The sequence below is a fragment of the Neoarius graeffei genome, chromosome 15, assembly GCF_027579695.1.
Source record: "Neoarius graeffei isolate fNeoGra1 chromosome 15, fNeoGra1.pri, whole genome shotgun sequence".
Taxonomy (NCBI): domain Eukaryota; kingdom Metazoa; phylum Chordata; class Actinopteri; order Siluriformes; family Ariidae; genus Neoarius; species Neoarius graeffei.
Window position 1 is genome coordinate 23,310,028 of NC_083583.1, and position 20,784 is coordinate 23,330,811.

General features: G+C 40.8%; 1 protein-coding gene across 1 annotated transcript; it reads left to right on the plus strand.

Annotated features, from left to right (window-relative positions):
* The first annotated feature begins 2,589 nt into the window (after positions 1 to 2,589).
* On the plus strand, positions 2,590 to 19,653 carry gpr137bb (G protein-coupled receptor 137Bb). Its single transcript, XM_060940466.1, has 7 exons — positions 2,590 to 2,991; positions 5,023 to 5,072; positions 6,209 to 6,431; positions 7,314 to 7,463; positions 7,582 to 7,710; positions 15,933 to 16,054; positions 19,554 to 19,653. The coding sequence occupies exons 1-7, from the start codon at positions 2,590 to 2,592 to the stop codon at positions 19,651 to 19,653; spliced, it is 1,176 nt and encodes a 391-aa protein (XP_060796449.1).
* Positions 19,654 to 20,784: the final 1,131 nt, after the last annotated feature.

Here is a 20,784-nt window from a genome sequence, read left to right on the forward strand (position 1 = left end):
GTGTGAATGGTTGTCTGTGTCTATGTGTCAGCCCTGTGATGACCTGGCGACTTGTCCAGGGTGTACCCCACCTTTCACCCATAGTCAGCTGGGATAGGCTCCAGCTTGCCTGTGACCCTGTAGAAGGATAAAGCGGCTAGAGATAATGAGATGTCCAACAACTAAATAAGAAAGGAAACCATATTTTTAAAAAATACATATTTATTTGCCAATCTTGAAAGTACTGTTCTACAGAATGTTCTGTAAATAGATTTTGTACTTCAAACTCCATGATCAGCAAGAATTTTACAGACTGTGCAACTTAAGGACAACAGGAAAGTGCACTTACAGTAACAAAGCATTGTAAATAGTTGGCTAACATAACAATAGCAGTTGAATAAATAGATGAGTGGATCTTTAGATCTTGCAATTACTGGTATTTACCAAGGATTACCAAGGAAAGTGCTAACTCTCAGAGCAAAGTATGGCAAATATAAAAATGCACATTGAAAACATCAAAAGTGAACTGATTCTGTGACTGTGTGTGTGAGTCACAAAGTCAACCAATCCCAGAAAAACACCACGGTGACTGGAGCCCTCAGTTTCATCTTTGCCTTGTAGAGCTAACTCGAACACTCCACAAAATTTCACGCATTGGATGAGCCGGTTTAATATGTGGCTGTTCTTGCTCACCTCATAATTGTGGCGGCGAACTGCTAGCCTGTAGCCCTCATCCGGTTGTGTAGCAATGTTCACTCTCCCAAAAGCCGAAAATTTCAGGCAGCTGCCCATGTGAATCTTTGATGACTCATGTTTTTTTTATTTTCTCCGGCAAATGATGCATGTCCGAAACTCCAGTGACCGTCCAAGCAGTGTTGTCCGTGGAGCCACCTCCAGGGTGGAAAAGTAAGCAGGGGTAGCAGAAAACCGCTGAGGCGTCCTTGGAGCCAGCTCGCCAGGATTTGCGCTGGGACCATGTTGAAGTAAAACCTCGAGTATATGATTTCCCCCCTTTGTCGAAATTTGTTTTATGTTTAGATTTGGTCGAGGGGGGTCCAGCTTGTTTTGTTGCCAATTTAGCTCGATTTGATCGCTGACTAAATGGAACTTCTTTTAAGGACCGCACTGAATTGCTTTCCACATCCATCTCACCTCAGAAACTGAGAGGATCAAACTCAACTTTGCCGTGCTTCGCAGTGATGAAAGCACGTTAGGGCAAGCCCCCCCGGAACCCATAGAGATTGCATTGAAGTGTCAGTTAGGAGAAAAAAATTATATATTAACATGGGACTCTATCAGTGAACTCTTGGGCGATTTTCAACGTGACTGAAATCACGCCAAAAGGGGCGGTACTCTAGAAGCAAGACCACCCTGATTGGACAATGATACCCAGAGACAGATTAAAATGGCCTAGAGCAGCACTGGTGAAAGTTTGTTTAAAAAAAAAAAAAAACTTTTTTTTTCATTTTGGCAGTGCATCGCCCAATCGCCCTTATGCACCACCTGCCCTTGATATAAACAGCGCTATAAACATTACTCGAAACAAATGTGACCCTGATAATGATGATACTTCGCAAAGCCTCTGTGAAAACAGCTTCCGTATCTGTGCGTGCTGATTGCGCTCAAATCAGCGTCAGGTGTTTCCCATAACGACCGGGTCCCAAGTGTGTGCACAACGCGCTCTGTGAGCGCGCGCGGCCGCTCAAGCTGCACCAGACTCAAGCGCGCAAAAGCGTGACAGTCAAGTGTTCACCTACTAAGTGACCACAACATTTATTTCGCGTGTATATCGGCATCAAAATGCCTCATTTTCATCAATAACCCATCGTGAGCTGTAATCTGACCGTAGCTTAATGTGACGTCGGATGCAACCCAGCAGTTGTACCCTACTACGTGTAAAAATTAGCTTCCGCTTGAAGAAAAATTCGCAGCCTACTAGATAGCGCTTCCTGGCCCACTAATGGGCCAGTGGTTGAGAAACACCGATCTAGATCAATCTGTTGCTTTTTTGTAATCTCGAACCAATGTGAGTGGCCCAGGATTACAGTCATGTTTCATGTGAAAAGCACAATATCACCATCTGATGGTTTTATATTGTTATTAAAATGTGTGATGCAATCATGGGAGGCATAGTATCCTTTGATGTGGAAAATTATGAGAGGCAGCCTCCATCCCGAGAGAAATAATAGCATAGCAGCAGGGTATGATATGAATTCGCCACATCCTAACTAACACACACACACAGAGACTGGTAGAGTGTCTCTCTCTCTCTCTCTCTCTCTCTCTCTCTCTCTAACTAGCTCCACCAATGAGCTCTCCATATCCAGATCACATGCTCCTGGTCCTCTCTCTACGGCTGCAGGAAGCCATGCTTATCCTTTTCATGTCTCCTCCTCCTCCCTGCCTCATCCTTTCTCCCTGTTCTTCCCCTGCCTTTCTCTCTCACATTTCTAGGTCTTGGGTAAGTGCATGAACATGGACATAGAAACAGATGAATGCAACAGCAGCAAGAACAACAGATCTGGAGCTGTGCATTTTTTTGGTGAGACCAGACCTTAATCAACTGCCAGGAGAGAAAGACAGGGTGTGAGTGTGAGTGAGTGCAGGAAGATGGAGGAGACTCAGCCAACAGAGGAGAGGAGGGAGGACGGTTCGAGGGCTTCAGGAGCTAACGCATCCCTCTCTCCGGCAACCTTAAGCCCGGCTGTTCCTCCATATGTGAAGCTGGGCTTAACGGTGGCCTACACGGCTTTCTACTCACTTCTCTTTGCCTTCGTTTATGCCCAGCTGTGGCTGGTGTTGCGCTACCGGCACAAGCGCTTCAGCTATAAGACAGTATTCCTCTTCTTGTGCCTGCTGTGGGCGGCGCTGCGTGCCCTGCTCTTCTCCTTTTACTTCAGGGACTGTGTGACAGCCAACGCTCTTGGGCCCTTTGCCTTCTGGCTGCTCTACTGCTTTCCAGTGTGCCTGCAGTTTTTCACACTCAGCCTGATGAACCTCTATTGTGCACAGGTGAGACGACAAGGAATGAGGGATGGACCTTTTTCAGAGATAGTAGTATAATCGAAGCGTTACGATGAGGGAAGATCAGTGAGGAAGGATTAATCCCTTTAAGTCTGAGATTATCATTCAGGTATTCGATAACAAGCTTATTACTAAGTAGCTACAGTGAAAGGCCTGTAATTACATGGGTGAGTAATTTTCCGGGAATTAAAGGGTTAAAAAGTGGTAGGACCCCAGAATAAATTAAGGATGACAAAAGATTCTTTTACAGTCTTCTAGAATATTCAGAAATGAAGTACATGCTGGTTTAAGTGTGACCTACATTTCAGAGCACACCTGCATTAAATATTAATGACATCACTGGGATAATGCTCAGTATTGGATAGTGATGGTGTTGGCTACAGCATTGCAAAATCCCAACGGACAATCACAGTTTCCAGAAAAATGAACCCGCTAAAAGGATTTTGAAATAGTAACTAAAGGCTATGCGTCTACATATAACAGTGCAGGCCTTGAAATGAAGTGTCGAACTCAACTCATTAACAGTTATTCCACAAAATCGAGTCGTACATGAGCTGATGGCTGACGAGGCACGTAGCACCAATTTGGCTGTAAGCTATATCTGACAAGATTGAGTGGAATAACTGGTTTTATTCTATCCATGTTCACTGGACTTTGAGAAACAGCATTTTTATTTTTTGCAAATTCGATAAATAAACCCTTCATGCAAAACGTCTGACAAAATCATTTCTGCTTAGAATGTAAACAAACTGGCGAAATGACAGGAGCAACTTGTGAAAAATGCTATAATAATAATTCTTGAAAAATAAAAAAAGATATGTTCTTACCGTCAGGTACTTTTATTCCATATTTTGTTGCTTTTTTATTTTTATTTTTTATTTCGTCCTTGGTTGATTCAGCAACACGCGCCGCCATTTTGTTTGAGTTGATAGCCTAGTAGTAGAGTAGCCAATCAGAGCACACGATTGCTGACATCCAGTGAATGTGGATAGAATAATGCACGATAGTCACTTAACTGTGATGACCTGGCGACTTGTCCAGGGTGCACCCCGCCTCTCGCCCATAGTCAGCTGGGATAGGCTCCAGCTTGCCTGCGACCCTGTAGAACAGGATAAGCGGCTACAGGTAATGGATGGATGGATGGATGGATGGATGGAGTCACTTAACTGCCTAAATATCACTCTCCAAGCAGGAACATGGTTGTAGGTTGGTTAAAATTATGGTTCAGGAAAAATTAAATATAGATTTTTACATTTACTGTTTTCTACTTACAGATATACAGTAGGTGTTCAGGACATGTTTGAGGTCTAAAGTTTGATTCTTTGGTTTTGTACTGAAGTTATGGGGTTAATGTAGCTAACAAAGAAAGGAACCTTTACAATGTTTAACATCATGCAAACTACATGTTTAAATCACTACACACTTGTATGGTTTTTGCTTATTGATTGAGCTGAGGTAAGTGAAAAGGAACGTAAAGCAGGACAACATTAACATTATTTTTTTCATTACCCCATGACAAAAGTCATTTAAGCATAAGGTTATGGTAAGTCAAGAATTTTTTTCTCTGATAAATGAAGCACAAATATAGCCAGGAGACTGAAAAACTGAAACAATATATTAAAAAAGGGGTCAGTTTTGATTTGAGGTTGTCTTTTCGAAACCTCTTTATGTGGTCCCTGATACTGTATAACACGCTGTTATCTAAAAAAAAATGGATATCGGCCATCTGGAAGCCGGAAATCAGGTTCTTCCTCAGCGCATCGTTTTGGTATCACTCCAACACAAGCATCAGACTCAGGTTGGAGGTGTGGCCTGCTGCCAAGTTTGCCGAATTGTACATTCTCCAGCTTACTAACTGCTACATTTCCATTTTATGAGAGCAGTATTTAGAGTAAGTGTGAATGAACTACTATTTTACAAATGGTAACTGAAAATAAATCTATCAAACTGTTTTCATGCGTTATACAGGAGACTCCGTGGACATCCCCTCACACCTTTTCTCTTTTTTATTATTCACAGGTTTTCTTTAAGGCCAAGTCAAAGTATTCTCCTCATCTGCTCAAGTACAAGTAAGGGCCCCTTAAGATGGCACTACTCTTCATATTCTGTTCTAGACACAACTCCTAGCCTTCCATAATTACACACTATTGAGAACTCTAACCTTTTCCCTCATAGTACCTTTGCTAAGTTCATCTTAAAGCTAGACTACCTTTCAGATTTTTCAAGTTTAGGTCATAAAAAGAATTTTCCCCGACACCCAATTATTTTTGTTTCATGGACCAAAAGCTACTGAATTCGAATCACAGACTTCAAATTTTATTAGGTGTTTTATTTTAATAGAATAATTAATGAATTTAGGGCCACGTGGCCCTAAATTCTCCGCTATTTTTTCCTGCTTCACCATGACCCAAATCAAGATACTATGCCATGCACCAAGTGGTGGGCTTTCCCTGTTCGCGCAAGGCGTTGTGGGATGCAAATTTGAAAAATGAGAGGAAAATGGAGTATGTGAGTGTGTGAATGAAACGTGAAAGACCGACTACAGTAATGGAAAGCAAGAAGAAAAGATGTTATATTATATATGAAAGAAAGGAAACGAAGGACCAAACTAATAAATATCGGTGGTCAGCGAGCATCTCGGTGTGATCAGCTGTTTGTTTAGCGACAGAATGATGGAACTCTCAGTGCACAGTCAAGGTAAACCTGTAGATGGCAGTAATGCAACACTGTGGATGCAAGCTGCTGTAAAACCCAAAAGAAGAAGTAAAAGATAAACCTGCGCATGCGCACATGGACTTCCTCTGTCTGCTTGACTGCGCGAAGCAAGCGAGTTCATACACAATATTTGCTCGGGAATCCCCTCAAATTAAATAACTTCCCAGCCACAGAATGGCCTGATATTTTTGTGAGATATTACAGAAATAAACATATATCACAATGACCAAATTTCAGAGAGAACTAAATTTCACCGATTTTATGAAATTGAAAGGCCGTCTAGCTTTAACTGATTCTAATGGTATAAACAGCCCACCAACAATTACACCAATAATAACAAATATAATGTGTTCATAACAGTGTTCATGTTTTATTACAGTTTATGTCGTTTACATTAAGTGGGCCCATAACTTGTTTAGTGAGGCATGCTAAAATATTCAAAACGTGTTCAAAAAATGTCCTCTGTCTCTGTTTTGTCTCTCTGTCTCAGGTTCCCTTTGTACCTGGTCTTTGTAGGTGCTAGTCTGCTCTTCCTCTTGGTGAATCTGGCTTGTGCTCTGCTGGTTAAAATGACGGATGCGCAAGTTAAGACTATCGTCTTGGTGCGCGTCACCATTAACGACTCCCTGTTCGTGCTCTGTGCCATCTCTCTTTCCATCTGTCTCTACAAGGTGGCCAAGATGTCCCTTGCCAGTATCTACCTAGAGTCCAAGGTATATGTCTCGAGAGAGACAATTAACACAATCAGAGCAATATGCTTATCTAACAAGGTTTGAAATCTCATTATTTTGAGATAGAGAATATAATAAAATGTAATGAAATAGTAGTTTGACAAATCCCTATACATTTCACAGACATTATATTAGAACACAGTGTGTCATATTAAGCCATTACATTTAACGGTTATTCCACGAAATTGAGTTGTACATGAGCTGATAGCCGAGTTGGCTATAAGCCATGTATGATGAGATTGAGTGGAATAACTGTTTTATTCTATCCACATTCACTGGATTTTGAGAAACAGAGCATTTTTCTCATCTCTCATCTCATTATCTGTAGCCGCTTTATCCTGTTCTACAGGGTTGCAGGCAAGCTGGAGCCTATCCCAGCTGACTACGGGCGAACAGAGCATTTTTTTTTTGCAAATTTGATAAATAAGAACTTTATACAAAACGTCCAACAAAATAATTTCTGCTTAGAATGTAAACAAACCGGTGAAATGACAGTCGTAATTTGTAAAAAAGAAAATGCTATAATCATAATTCTTGAAAAATGAAAAAAGATACATTCTTACCATCAAATACTTTTATTCCATATTTTGTCGTCTTTTTTTTGTATGTTTTGGGGTTTTGTTTTCAAGTTGAGTTTTTAAATTCATCCTCAGTTGGTTGAGCAACATGCGCCACCATTTTGTTTATCTCTACTCACAGCATATAAGCTGATAGCCTAGTAGTAGAGTAGCCAATCAGAGGCCACGATTGCTCATATCCAGTGAATGTGGACAGAATAAAAACATATATTCTTCCTCGACTGAAATATATGCTTATGCATTATTATTACGTGTTACATCACCTCTTCAATATTATTGGTTACAGGGGACCTCTGTGTGTCAGGTGACCCTGATTGGCATCATGGTGATTCTCCTGTATACATCACGCGCCTGCTACAATCTCGTCGTTCTGGCTTTAACAGACATTGAAAATATTAATTCCTTCGACTATGATTGGTACAATGTGTCTGACCAGGTAAGTATCACTCTGATCTCAAGTCTGTCCTGCTCCCTCTTTTTACACACACAAAAAGACAATTCTTTCCTTCCGACACTCACAAGCACTCTCATGTGTCTTGTTTCTGATCCTGCAGGCAGACCTGAGATCCAATCTGGGTGATGCTGGATACGTGGTGTTTGGGGTGATTCTCTTTGTCTGGGAACTTCTGCCCACCTCCCTTGTGGTCTTCTTCTTCAGGGTTCGCAAGCCAGCACAAGACAGGGTGAGGCATAAAGGGTGGGCGTGTCAGAGAAAGCAGTTATGCAGACAGTTATGGTTTAAAGGAACAATCCGACCATAAATTTATTGGACCCAGTTTTTTCGCTCACCTCAAAAGTAGTTGATCAGCCAAGACATGTTTGGTGTTTGCTTTTTTTTTAGACTAATAATTAAGGGAAGGTTATAGCCACCAGTTTAGCATTGTGTAAACTGCATGCCTCAATCATCACACACACATACACACTTCAAACCATGATGTAACTCAGTAATAACATTTGTTACATAACAGCAAATTAAATAAGTAAAATGCTTGGCGCATGCTGTTACAGGATAATAATGAAACATGGTGGTGTGAGACCAATCATTAATCTGGGGTGGGTTTCCTGAAAGCATCTTAAAGTGCATATCACGGGGAAATTCAGGAGCAAGATCAATGGAATTCTCCTATTTTATATTAAACTTTGGTCAAATATCTGTCACATTTTGTGCAATTTTTTTTACCTTGCGCAATACCAGAAAAATTCAGTTGAAATCAAGCCATTTGAGGTGAATTGGTCCGCCTCTGAAAAAACTTGGCATTTGGATTTCCTGGCAAACATTGATTTTCCTGACGTCATGTGCGGGACGCCTCCCTCTGAATCCTACGTCAGCAATGGTTTGTTTATGAGAAAACGACCTGGTGGTTTTCTGCAAATTTCTTCAACGTTATCTTGTAATTATTAAAATGGTTAACAGATGTATCGTAGGAGGGTGTAGCAACACCAGTCTTGATGGGATTAGTACTCATCGTTTCCCAAAAGACCGGACAATGAGAGAAATGGGAGCGTTTGGTCTACACAGGCTGTGCACTGAAACTGTGCAAAGCTCTCGCAGCCTGCTGGCGTTTCCACAGGTAACGTCACGAATCTGGCTCCAGACTCTCTTGGGATTTTTCCAGACGCGTTTTGTTATTTTATTTTTTTCTGCTGTAGACAGATGGCCTTGTGCAAAATTACCCTTCTGGATGAGTGTGTAAAGGGACATACTTTCATATAAAAAAACGAAATTGGTCTAGGATATGCACTTTAAGGCCAAGAGTGTCTTTAATTACCTCCTAAGATCCATCGTCAAGCTAACATGGTTTTCCCAAACAACATCGTAGCCCAAGTAGTTCTTTAGTTTGCTCTGAATTTACGAGGGACCCGGACCACTCGTTCAAAACAAAGAGCGATTCGCTCACAGCCAAATACACAGAATGCGCTGCACCCCTGAGGGACTCTCACGGTCAACAGGGGAAGCAAGTGTTGAATCTGCTGCCGGTGTTCAATTATTTTTCTTGTACATTGCAAGTACATTGAGTTAATTATTAAATAAATATACGGAAGACATTATGAAGATATTTCAATATGTTATGGAATCATGTATGGATATCGGAATCTTACATTGATATTGCCACATTTTCATCAAATTTAACTCCATTAGGCGAGTGATTATCTCATTTATTGTCATAAATGAGACACATTTTGAAGAAGAAAAAACCTTTATTTGTCACATGCACACTTCAAGCACAGTGAAATTCATCCTCTGCATTTAACCCATCTGAAGCAGTGAACACACGCACACACACCCAGAGCAGGGGGCAGCCACACTACAGCACCCAGGGAGCAGTCAGGGACCTTGCTCAAGGGCACCTCAGCCCAAGGCCGCCCCACGTTAACCTAATTGCATGTCTTTGGACTGTGGGGGAAACCAGAGCACCCGGAGGAAACCCATGCAGACACGGGGAAAACATGCAAACTCCACACAGAAAGGCCCCTGCTGGCCACTGGGTTCAAACCCAGAACCTTCTTGCTGTGAGGCAACAGTGCTAACCACTACACCTGTAACATTTTGTGTGTGTGAGAGAGAGAGGTTTTGATTTGTCTCTACCTAAAGTAGTTGAATTGACCTCATATATATATATATATATATATATATATATATATATATATATATATATATATATATATAAATTTTAAAAATGGTACCTACTTCCGTCTGGCAAAGCACGCTGCAATACAGATGCGAGTGGGGAGTCAACTCTCGCGGTTACCAGAGGACTAGCCCCCCACTGTAACCCTAGCTATGTAATGGGCGAGAGGCCGAGGGCTATGGAAACGGAGATCGGAGCCGCCCTATGCGCCACATGGCGTGGGAAGGACTTTGATATATATATATATATATATATATATATATATATATATATATATATATATATATATATACACACACACACTAGTGCATCTCAAAAAATTAGAATATTGTGAAAAAGTTCAATATTTTCCATCAGTTATTTAAAAAAGTGAAAATGTTATTATAGACTCATTACACATAAACTAAAATGTTTCAAGCATTTTTCTATTTTAATTTTAATCAGTATGGCATACAGTAGAAAAACATAAAAAAAACCCTTCTCAAAATATTAGAATATTTTATTTCGAGTTTGAGTAAAACAGTATGAACACAGTGTATCTCTCGGTCTAGTTCAGTACACACAACTACAATCATGGGGAAGACTGCTGACTTGACTGTTGTCCAGAAGATGATCACTGATGCCCTCCACAAGGAGGGTAAACCATAAAAGGTCAATGCTGAAAAGGGTGGCTGGAAAAGGTGCACAAGCAACAAGGATGGCCACAGTCTTGAGAGGATTGTCAAGAAAAGTTGATTCAAGAACTTGGGAGAGCTTCACAAGGAGTGGACTGAGGCTGGTGTCAGTGTATCAAGACCCATCATGAACAGACATCTTCAAGAAAGGGGATACAACTTTCGCATTCCTAATACCAAGCTACTCCTGAGCCAGAGACAATGTCAGAAGTGTCTTATCTGGGCTAAGGAGAGAAAGAACTGGACTGTTGCTCAGTGGTCCAAAGTCCTCTTTTCAGATGAAAGTACATTTTGCATTTAATTTGGAAATCACGGTTCTAGAATCTGGAGGAAGAGTTTAGAGGCACAGAATCCAAGGTGTTTGAAGCCCAGTGTGAAGTTTCCACAGTCTGTGATGATTTGGGGTGCCATGTCATCTGCTGGTGTTGGTCCACTGTATTTTATCAAGTCCAAAGTCAACACAGCCATCTACCAGGAGATTTTAGAGCACTTCATGCTTCCATATGCTGACGAGCTTTTTGGAGATGCTGATTTCCTTTTCCAGCAGGACTTAGCACCTACCCACAGTGCCAAAACTACTACCAAATGGTTTGCTGACCATGATATTACTGTGTTTGATTGGCCAGCCAACTTGCCTGACCTGAACCCCATAGATTCTCTATGGGGTATTGTCAAGAGGAAGATGAGAAACACCCGACCCAAAAATACAGATACGCTGAAGGCCACTATCAAAGCAACCTGGGCTTCAATAACACCTCAGCAGTGCCACAGACTGATCACCTCCATGCCACACCGCATTGATACAGTAATTCATGGTAAAGGAGCCCCAACCAAGTATTGAGTGTATAAATGAATAGAAGTTGGACATTTGTGTATTGTAAATCCTTTTTTTGATTGATCTTAGGGAATATTCTAATAATTTGAGATACTGGATTTCTGATTTTCATGAGCTATAAGCCATAATCATCAAAATTAAAACAAAAAAGGCTTTAAATATTTCACTTTACATGTAATGAATATAGACTATATGAAAGTTTACCTTTTTGAATTAAATTATGAAAAAGGAACTTTTTCATGGTATTCTAATTTTTTGAGATGCACTACACACACACCCACACCTCCTTAGGTAGAACATTGCCAACTTGGCATTGTGAATAACAGCTGAAATAACCCTGACTGCATGTTTAGGTAACAGTGAAATGAGCGAGCACGGGGAACACATTTACTTAATTATTTAGTTTATTATATGCTCATTCTTTCATGCAAACATTTATTCATTTAATAAAAAAAACACACTTGGAATAAAAAAAGTATTGCCCAAAAATGTAAAAAATAGTTTCAATTATTAATGACCATATTATATCAATAATGTTATGTACTTATGTAATGCTTAATGATGATACAGTATTTTAAACACTATATTTCATTGTTTTTTTGGTAAAAAACGAATGCCATGTGACCTCATTAACTGGATTTAGCAACTACTAATGACTATATTGGGGACGTAAATTGCAAAGAAGCTCTTGGTAATGTTGCTCTTCGGACTCCTTCTGATGACTGAGTTCGGGAAAACCATGCACAGAGACAATGTTTGTTGCTTCAGAGTGTCTGTCAACTCGCTCTTCCACCCTAAAGGGCAACGTTAATCAAGAAACCTACCCCCGAAGATAACTATACTATTATTATATTACAGTGGTGCTTGAAAGTTTGTGAACCCTTTAGAACGTTCTATATTTCTGCATAAATTTGACCGAAAACATCATCAGATTTTCACACAAGTCCTAAAAGTAGATAAAGAGAACCCAGTTAAACAAATGAGACAAAAATATTATACTTGGTCATTTATTTATTGAGGAAAATGATCCAATATTACATATCTGTGAGTGGCAAAAGTATGTGACCCTCTAGGATTAGCAGTTAATTTGAAGGTGAAATTAGAGTCAGGTGTTTTCAATCAATGGGATGACAATCAGGTGTGAGTGGGCACCCTGTTTTATTTAAAGAACAGGGATCTATCAAAGTCTGATCTTCACAACACATGTTTGTGGGAGTGTATCATGGCATGAACAAAGGAGATTTCTGAGGACCTCAGAAAAAGCATTGTTGATGCTCATCAGGCTGGAAAAGGTTACAAAACCATCTCTAAAGAGTTTGGACTCCACCAATCCACAGTCAAACAGACTGTGTACAAATGGAGGAAATTCAAGACCATTGTTACCCTCCCCAGGAGTGGTCGACCAACAAAGATCACTCCAAGAGCAAGGCGTGTAATAGTTGGCGAGGTCACAAAGGACCCCAGGGTAACTTCTAAGCAACTGAAGGCCTATCTCACATTGGCTAATGTTAATGTTCATGAGTCCACCATCAGGAGAACACTGAACAACAATGGTGTGGATGGCAGGGTTGCAAGGAGAAAGCCACTGCTCTCCAAAAAGAACATTGCTGCTCGTCTGCAGTTTGCTAAAGATCACGTGGACAAGCCAGAAGGCTATTGGAAAAATGTTTTGTGGACAGATGAGACCAAAATAGAACTTTTTGGTTTAAATGAGAAGTGTTATGTTTGGAGAAAGGAAAACACTGCATTCCAGCATAAGAACCTTATCCCATCTGTGAAACACGATCATTTGATGAAACATCATTGAAGGAACAATGAATTCTGAACTATACCAGCGAATTCTAAAGGAAAATATCAGGACATCTGTCCATGAACTGGATCTCAAGAGAAGGTGGGTCATGCAGCAAGACAACGACCCTAAGCACACAAGTAGTTCTACCAAAGAATGGTTAAAGAGGAATAAAGTTAATGTTTTGGAATGGCCAAGTCAAAGTCCTGACCTTGATCCAATCGAAATGTTGTGGAAGGACCTGAAGCGAGCAGTTCATGTGAGGAAACCCACCAACATTCCAGAGTTGAAGCTGTTCTGTACGGAGGAATGGGCTAAAATTCCTCCAAGCCGGTGTGCAGGACTGATCAACTGTTACCCAAAACGTTTAGTTGCAGTTATTACTGCACAAGGGGGCCACACCAGATACTGAAAGCAAAGGTTCACATACTTTTGCCAGTCACAGATATGTAATATTGGATCATTTTCCTCAATAAATAAATGACCAAGTATAATATTTTTGTCTTATTTGTTTAACTGGGTTCTCTTTATCTATTTTTAGGACTTGCGTGAAAATCTGATGATGTTTTAGGTCATATTTATGCAGAAATATAGAAAATTCTAAAGGGTTCACAAACTTTCAAGCACCACTGTATACTCTATTAACTATAACCGTGTTTCCTGAACTGTTTTATTCCTCTTATACCACAGCAATTTGGCAATTACAATGATCATGCGGTTTTACATATTAAAAAACAATGTGGCACTTTTTATCCATTTATAGTTACATGTAATATTGTGAAACAGCCACGAGACAAGTTAGTTGTTAGCACTTACTATGTACAGTTGTCATTCCCTCATTTTCTCATAAAGTGAATAACTGAGAAACCACAAAATATAACTTCCCAAGGCAGAAAACTTAAAGCAACAGCTTTACCTCTGAGTGTTATGAAGCACTGATAGTGGAGACTCCTTCCTGAAAGCTTCACTATATGAATGATTTTAGGTGGTTTTTTTTCTTTCATAAATAACACGTCTTTTAATCGGTTTATTATTAAGCTTAGAATACATGGAGCATCCACTCAAAGTTATTTTCAGTTAGTCGTTACTATAGAAACATGAACATATTTCAATAATGTAATTAGAACAAGCATATTACTATAAATGTGTGCTTTCCCTGCAGTTGGCACTGCTGTCAGAGACACTGCTATAGAAAATTGATAAACGCTTAAGCAACCAAAAGTATCTGGGCTGATTCTCTAAACTTAGGGACTATCAGTATGTCCTCTTTTGTACAATAAACATTTGGCCCATATACATAGTTCCTTTTTTTTTTTAAATAGATTCTTACCGGGCGGCACGGTGGTGTAGTGGTTAGTGCTGTCGCCTCACAGCAAGAAGGTCCTGGGTTCGAGCCCCGGGGCCGGCGAGGGCCTTTCTGTGCGGAGTTTGCATGTTCTCCCCGTGTCCGCGTGGGTTTCCTCCGGGTGCTCCGGTTTCCCCCACAGTCCAAAGACATGCAGGTTAGGTTAACTGGTGACTCTAAATTGAGCGTAGGTGTGAATGTGAGTGTGAATGGTTGTCTGTGTCTATGTGTCAGCCCTGTGATGACCTGGCGACTTGTCCAGGGTGTACCCCGCCTTTCGCCCGTAGTCAGCTGGGATAGGCTCCAGCTTGCCTGCGACCCTGTAGAAGGATAAAGCGGCTAGAGATAATGAGATGAGATTCTTACCTGATCATTCTGACTTGCTTTAATTTTACAATAATATCTTCTACACACCGGCGGCATGGTGGTTAGCGCTGTCGCCTCACAGCAAGAAGGTCCTGGGTTCGAGCCCCGTGGCCAGCGAGGGCCTTTCTGTGCGGAGTTTGCATGTTCTCCCCGTGTCCGCATGGGTTTCCTCCGGGTGCTCCGGTTTCCCCCACAGTCCAAAGACATGCAGGTTAGGTTAACTGGTGACTCTAAATTGACCGTAGGTGTGAGTGTGAGTGTGAATGGTTGTCTGTGTCTATGTGTCAGCCCTGTGATGACCTGGCGACTTGTCCAGGGTGTACCCCGCCTTTCGACCGTAGTCAGCTGGGATAGGCTCCAGCTTGCCTGCGACCCTGTAGAACAGGATAAAGCAGCTAGAGATAATGAGATGAGAAAAAAAAAAGTTTGTATCTGAGCAGCATATTCCATAAGAGAGCACTTTTCAGATTAAAAAAAGAAAGCATAATGAAGGCTACTGGGTTTTGGCGCAAAATGAAGCGAGTGTGGCAGTCAGAGTGTCCAGTAGAACTGTGGCTGATTCTGTAAGATGCTCAGTAAAACCTACAGCTCATTTCCTTATACAACTGCACTCATTGCACCTCAGACTACTATTTTTTTTTTTTAAACAAAGGGTCGTCTCACACCAAATACTGACTTTGTTTCATTGATTATGGCTTACTGCATGCTGTTTATAGTATTTTTGAAATGTTGAAACATTTAATTTCATTATTTTTAAGCCAGGGGGCGGCACAGTGGTGTAGTGGTTAGCGCTGTCGCCTCACAGCAAGAAGGTCCGGGTTCGAGCCCCGTGGCCGGCGAGGGCCTTTCTGTGCGGAGTTTGCATGTTCTCCCCGTGTCCGCGTGGGTTTCCTCCGGGTGCTCCGGTTTCCCCCACAGGCCAAAGACATGCAGGTTAGGTTAACTGGTGACTCTAAATTGACCGTAGGTGTGAATGTGAGTGTGAATGGTTGTCTGTGTCTATGTGTCAGCCCTGTGATGACCTGGCGACTTGTCCAGGGTGTACCCCGCCTTTCGCCCGTAGTCAGCTGGGATAGGCTCCAGCTTGCCTGCGACCCTGTAGAAGGATAAAGCGGCTAGAGATAATGAGATGAGATTTTTAAGCCATTTTTGGTCGACAGCATTCCTTTACATGCGCCCAAGACTTTTCCACAGCACTGTGTATTCAGTGCGTAATATTGAAGGACTAATGCCCCACTGCATTTGTATCTCTTAACTCCTGTCTAGAGTGCATCTGCCATCCCCAGTCATGTATTCTCCACCAAACGCTACTTCTTTGACAATCCTCGACGATATGACAGTGACGACGATCTGGCCTGGGGATCATATCCTCAGAATTCTTCAACAAGGTAAAAACAGCCCGTCAATACACACTGTATCACATTCAGCACAGCACAGGGAAATTGCAGCGTTCCTGAAGAGATGCTATATCGGACGAATTTAAAACCACAAAAAAAAAAAAATCAAATCCGATATTCTGTTTACTGCAGTATTTTGTCTGAATGCTGTTGAACACATGAATCTGATTGTTTAGAAGGTGTAAAAGTACACTATACACTGTGTGCACAATTATTAAGCAAATGAGTACTCCAACCCTACCATTATTTCTATACATATTTTCCAACCCCAAGCTATACACACACTTGAATGCTAATTGGATTTAAGCATTCTCGGGTGGTATTTATTTGTGTAATGAGGAAGGGTGTGGCCTAAAGTCATTAACACCCTATATTAAAGGTGTGCATTATTATTAGGCAGCTTCTTTGTCTCAGGCAAAATGGGCCAAAAAAGAGATTTAAGAGACACTGAAAAGATAAAAATTGTAAAATGCCTATCAGAGGGATGCAGCACTCTTGAAATAGCTAAGCTATTGAAACGTAACCACAGAACAATCAAGCATTTTCTTGCAAATAGTCAACAGAGCCGCAAAAAAAAAAAAAATGTGGAGAAGACGCAAATTAACCACAAAAGACTTGAGAAGGATTAAACATGAAGCTACCAGGAACCCATTATCTTCTAGTGCCACCATATTCCAGAACTGCAACCTACCTGGAGTGTCCAGAAGGACAAGGTGTTCGGTGCTCAGAGACATGGCCAAGGTAAGGAAGGCTGAAACACGACCACCACTAAACAAGACTCACAAGTTGAAACGTCAAGATTGGACCAAGAAATATCTGAAGACAGATTTTTCACAGGTTTTATGGATGGATGAAATGAGAGTGACTCTTGATGGACCAGATGGATGGGCCCATGGTTGGATAACTAATGGACACACAGGACCACGTCGACTCAGAAGCCAGCAAGGTGGAGGAGGGGTACTGGTATGGGCTGCTATTATTAAGAATGAGCTAGTTGGACCATTTTGGGTTGAAGATGGACTTAAAATCAACTCCCAAACCTACTGCCAGTTTCTAGAAGATACATTCTTCAAGCAGTGGTACAGGAAGAAGTCTGCATCATTCAAGAAGGCCATGATTTTTATGCAGGACAACGCACCATCACTTGCATCCAAGTACTCCACTGCTTGGTGAGCCAGCAAAGGCCTTAAAGATGACAGAGTAATGACATGGACTCCTTCCTCACCTGACTTAAACCCTTTTGAGAACTTGTGGGCCATTCTTAAACGTGAGATTTACAGTGAGGGAAGACAATACACCACTCTGAACAGCATTTGGGAGGCCGTGGTTGCTGCTGCACAAAAAAGGTGATGGTCAACAAATCAAAAAACTAAAACAGACAGACTCCATGGATGGAACGCTCATAGCAGTTATTGAAAAGAAGGGTGACTGTATTGGTCACTGAATATTTTTTAAATGCCAAGTGTTTATTTGTTACACTTACTCTAAAAATTAAAATAAACAAGTGAGATGGGAAAATTTTAGCTTTTCATTTTGTTGCATAATAATTCTGCATACTAAATGTTGCCTAATAATTGTGCACACTTACTGTATATATTCCCCTGAGAAAGCCTAAACTCCCTTTTCCTTTGTTAAACATACAGGTTTTAGGTTTATTAACAATTTGGATTGACTGAGAGTACTTATTTGTTCAACGATAAAATTACTTCTCAGGAATACAACTTGCCTAATACAGTGGTGCTTGAAAGTTTGTGAACCCTTTAGAATTTTCTATATTTCTGCATAAATATGACCGAAAACATCATCAGATTTTCACACAAGTCCTAAAAGTAGATAAAGAGAACCCAGTTAAACAAATAAGACAAAAATATTATACTTGGTCATTTATTTATTGAGGAAAATGATCCAATATTACATATCTGTGAGTGGCAAAAGTATGTGAACCTCTAGAATTAGCAGTTAATTTGAAGGTGAAATTAGAGTCAGGTGTTTTCAATCAATGGGATGACAAATCAGGTGTGAGTGGGCACCCTGTTTTATTTAAAGAACAGGGATCTATCAAAGTCTGATCTTCACAACACATGTTTGTGGAAGTGTATCATGGCACGAACAAAGGAGATTTCTGAGGACCTCAGAAAAAGCATTGTTGATGCTCATCAGGCTGGAAAAGGTTACAAAACCATCTCTAAAGAGTTTGGACTCCACCAATCCACAGTCAGACAGACTGTGTACAAATGGAGGAAATTCAAGACCATTGTTACCCTCCCCAGGAGTGGTCGACCAACAAAGATTACTCCAAGAGCAAGGCGTGTAATAGTCGGTGAGGTCACAAAGGACCCCAGGGTAACTTCTAAGTTCTGTCCATGAACTGAATCGCAAGAGAAGGTGGGCCATGCAGCAAGACAACGACCCTAAGCACACAAGTCGTTCTACCAAAGAATGGTTAAAGAAGAATAAAAGTTAATGTTTTGGAATGGCCAAGTCAAAGTCCTGACCTTAATCCAATCGAAATGTTGTGGAAGGACCTGAAGTGAGCAGTTCATGTGAGGAAACCCACCAACATCCCAGAGTTGAAGCTGTTCTGTACGGAGGAATGGGCTAAAATTCCTCCAAGCCGGTGTGCAGGACTGATCAACAGTTACCGGAAACGTTTAGTTGCAGTTATTGCTGCACAAGGGGGTCACACCAGATACCGAAAGCAAAAGGTTCACATACTTTTGCCAGTCACAGATATGTAATATTGGGTCATTTTCCTCAATAAATAAATGACCAAGTATAATATTTTTGTCTCATTTGTTTAACTGGGTTCTCTTTATCTACTTTTAGGACTTGTGTGAAAATCTGATGATGTTTTCGGTCATATTTATGCAGAAATATAGAAAATTCTAAAGGGTTCACAAACTTTCAAGTACCACTGTAATTGTGCACACAGCGTATTGTCAAACGTATGCTGATATCTGACCATCACACCCATATGTGGTTCTTCTCCAAACTGTTGCCACAAAGAGGGAAGCAATCATTTGTCTAGAAAGTCTATATTCTGTAGCTTTACTGTACATTTTCCATTCACTAAACTCAGAAGCCTAAACATGTTCCAGCATGACACTGCCTCTGTGCACAATGCGAGCTCAGTGTCCTGCACTCGAGTGTCCCTGACCTCAACCCCACTGAACACCTTTGGGATGAACTGGAATGCTGAATGCACCCCAGGCCTCATCACACATCATCACTGTCTGACCTCACTAATGGCTGAATGAACACAAATCCCCACAGCCACGCTCCAAACTCTAGTGGAAAGCCTTCGCAGAAGAATGGAGGCTATAATAACAGTAAAGGGGACTATCAAGGATGGGATGTTCAAAAAGCACGTGTGTGTGTGTGTGATGGTCAGGTGTCTATAAACGTCTGCATACTGGAAATAAAATAGTTAGTTTTGGCGAATTGTTGCGGTGTAAGACGAACAAGACCATGAATAGCTTCTGTTTCTCAGTTTGTCCTCAGACTGCTATGACTGGGGCAGCCGAAGCAGCAGCTTCCTTATAAACCTGGGTGGAGAAAATCAGCGATCGTCACCAGGCCTAAACCATTAACACCAGAGCTCCGTATATTGCTGTTTGTAAATCCTCTGATGCACTGCACTTTAACATGGACATCTGCGTATATGGGCCTTTACAGTTGACTAACACTTCTGAGGCACACGCCAGCCAGGAAGGGGATTGTGCAAAGCGAGATCTAAGTTAGGCATGGGTTACCATGGTGATCATGGCTAAGTGATGCACAGGTTACCATGGTAACCCTGTCTGATTGCATTGTAATCTCTCACACTGTAACTAATGTAAAAAGGTACACTAATCAAGATTTCAGCCGTCACGTCTTCAATCAAAAGGCCACAAACGTCACATGTAAGCTGTAACTGTTACTGTAGTACACACTTATAGGTAAACCTAGTAGGAATCTGTATACACTAATTATTCTTGCTTGCACGCGGACACACACACACACACAGTTCAGTTATAAATCATCGTATGGAATCAAAGAAATCTTTAAAAAAATCTTAATTGGAGTACCTTTAACTCTGTTGAGCACTAATAACTTCACCTAACATACGGTATAGGTCACTATCATATACACGAGTGAAAACAACCTTAAAATAAGCTATTATTTACAGCATGAACACGTTATTTGCTATATTTGTGTTGATAATAATAGAAAATAGAAAAAGACAAGAAATACTGTTCCTGTTCCAGCAGTTATTCCTGTTAAAGGAATAAAAAGTCTTTATTTATTCTGCAGTATTTCATACCCTTTATTCAAGCTATTTGTGAAAATAAGCCGTCAGTGGGATTGTTGGTTAAAAGTACTGTATTTTGTTCAACACAAGATTGTAAACGTTCACCAATAAAGAAATATTTTGATGTTTGAAAAGGAAATGTGTTGTTTGCCACAACCAAAAATCTGAAACAGCTAAATTGTTACTGTTAGTTTTACCTTAAAGCAAATATTTTAATAGTAGCACCATTTTCACTCACCAGCCACTTTATTAGGAACACCCATCCACCTGCTGTTTTACGCAGTCATCTAAATCAGCCGATCTCTTGCCAGCAGCACAATGAATAAAATCATGCAGATACAAAGCAAGAGCTTGAGTTCATGTTTACTTCAAACATCAGAACAGGAAAAATTGTGATCTCTGTGAGTGGCATGGGTGTTGGTTTGAGCCA

Excerpts from the sequence above, each read along its gene's own strand:
- gpr137bb (XM_060940466.1), top strand. The coding sequence starts at position 2,590 with ATGGAGGAGACTCAGCCAACAGAGGAGAGGAGGGAGGACGGTTCGAGG. Across the intron at positions 2,992-5,022 it reads TGAACCTCTATTGTGCACAG|GTTTTCTTTAAGGCCAAGTC; the intron begins GTGAGACGACAA and ends TATTATTCACAG. Across the intron at positions 7,464-7,581 it reads GGTACAATGTGTCTGACCAG|GCAGACCTGAGATCCAATCT; the intron begins GTAAGTATCACT and ends CTGATCCTGCAG.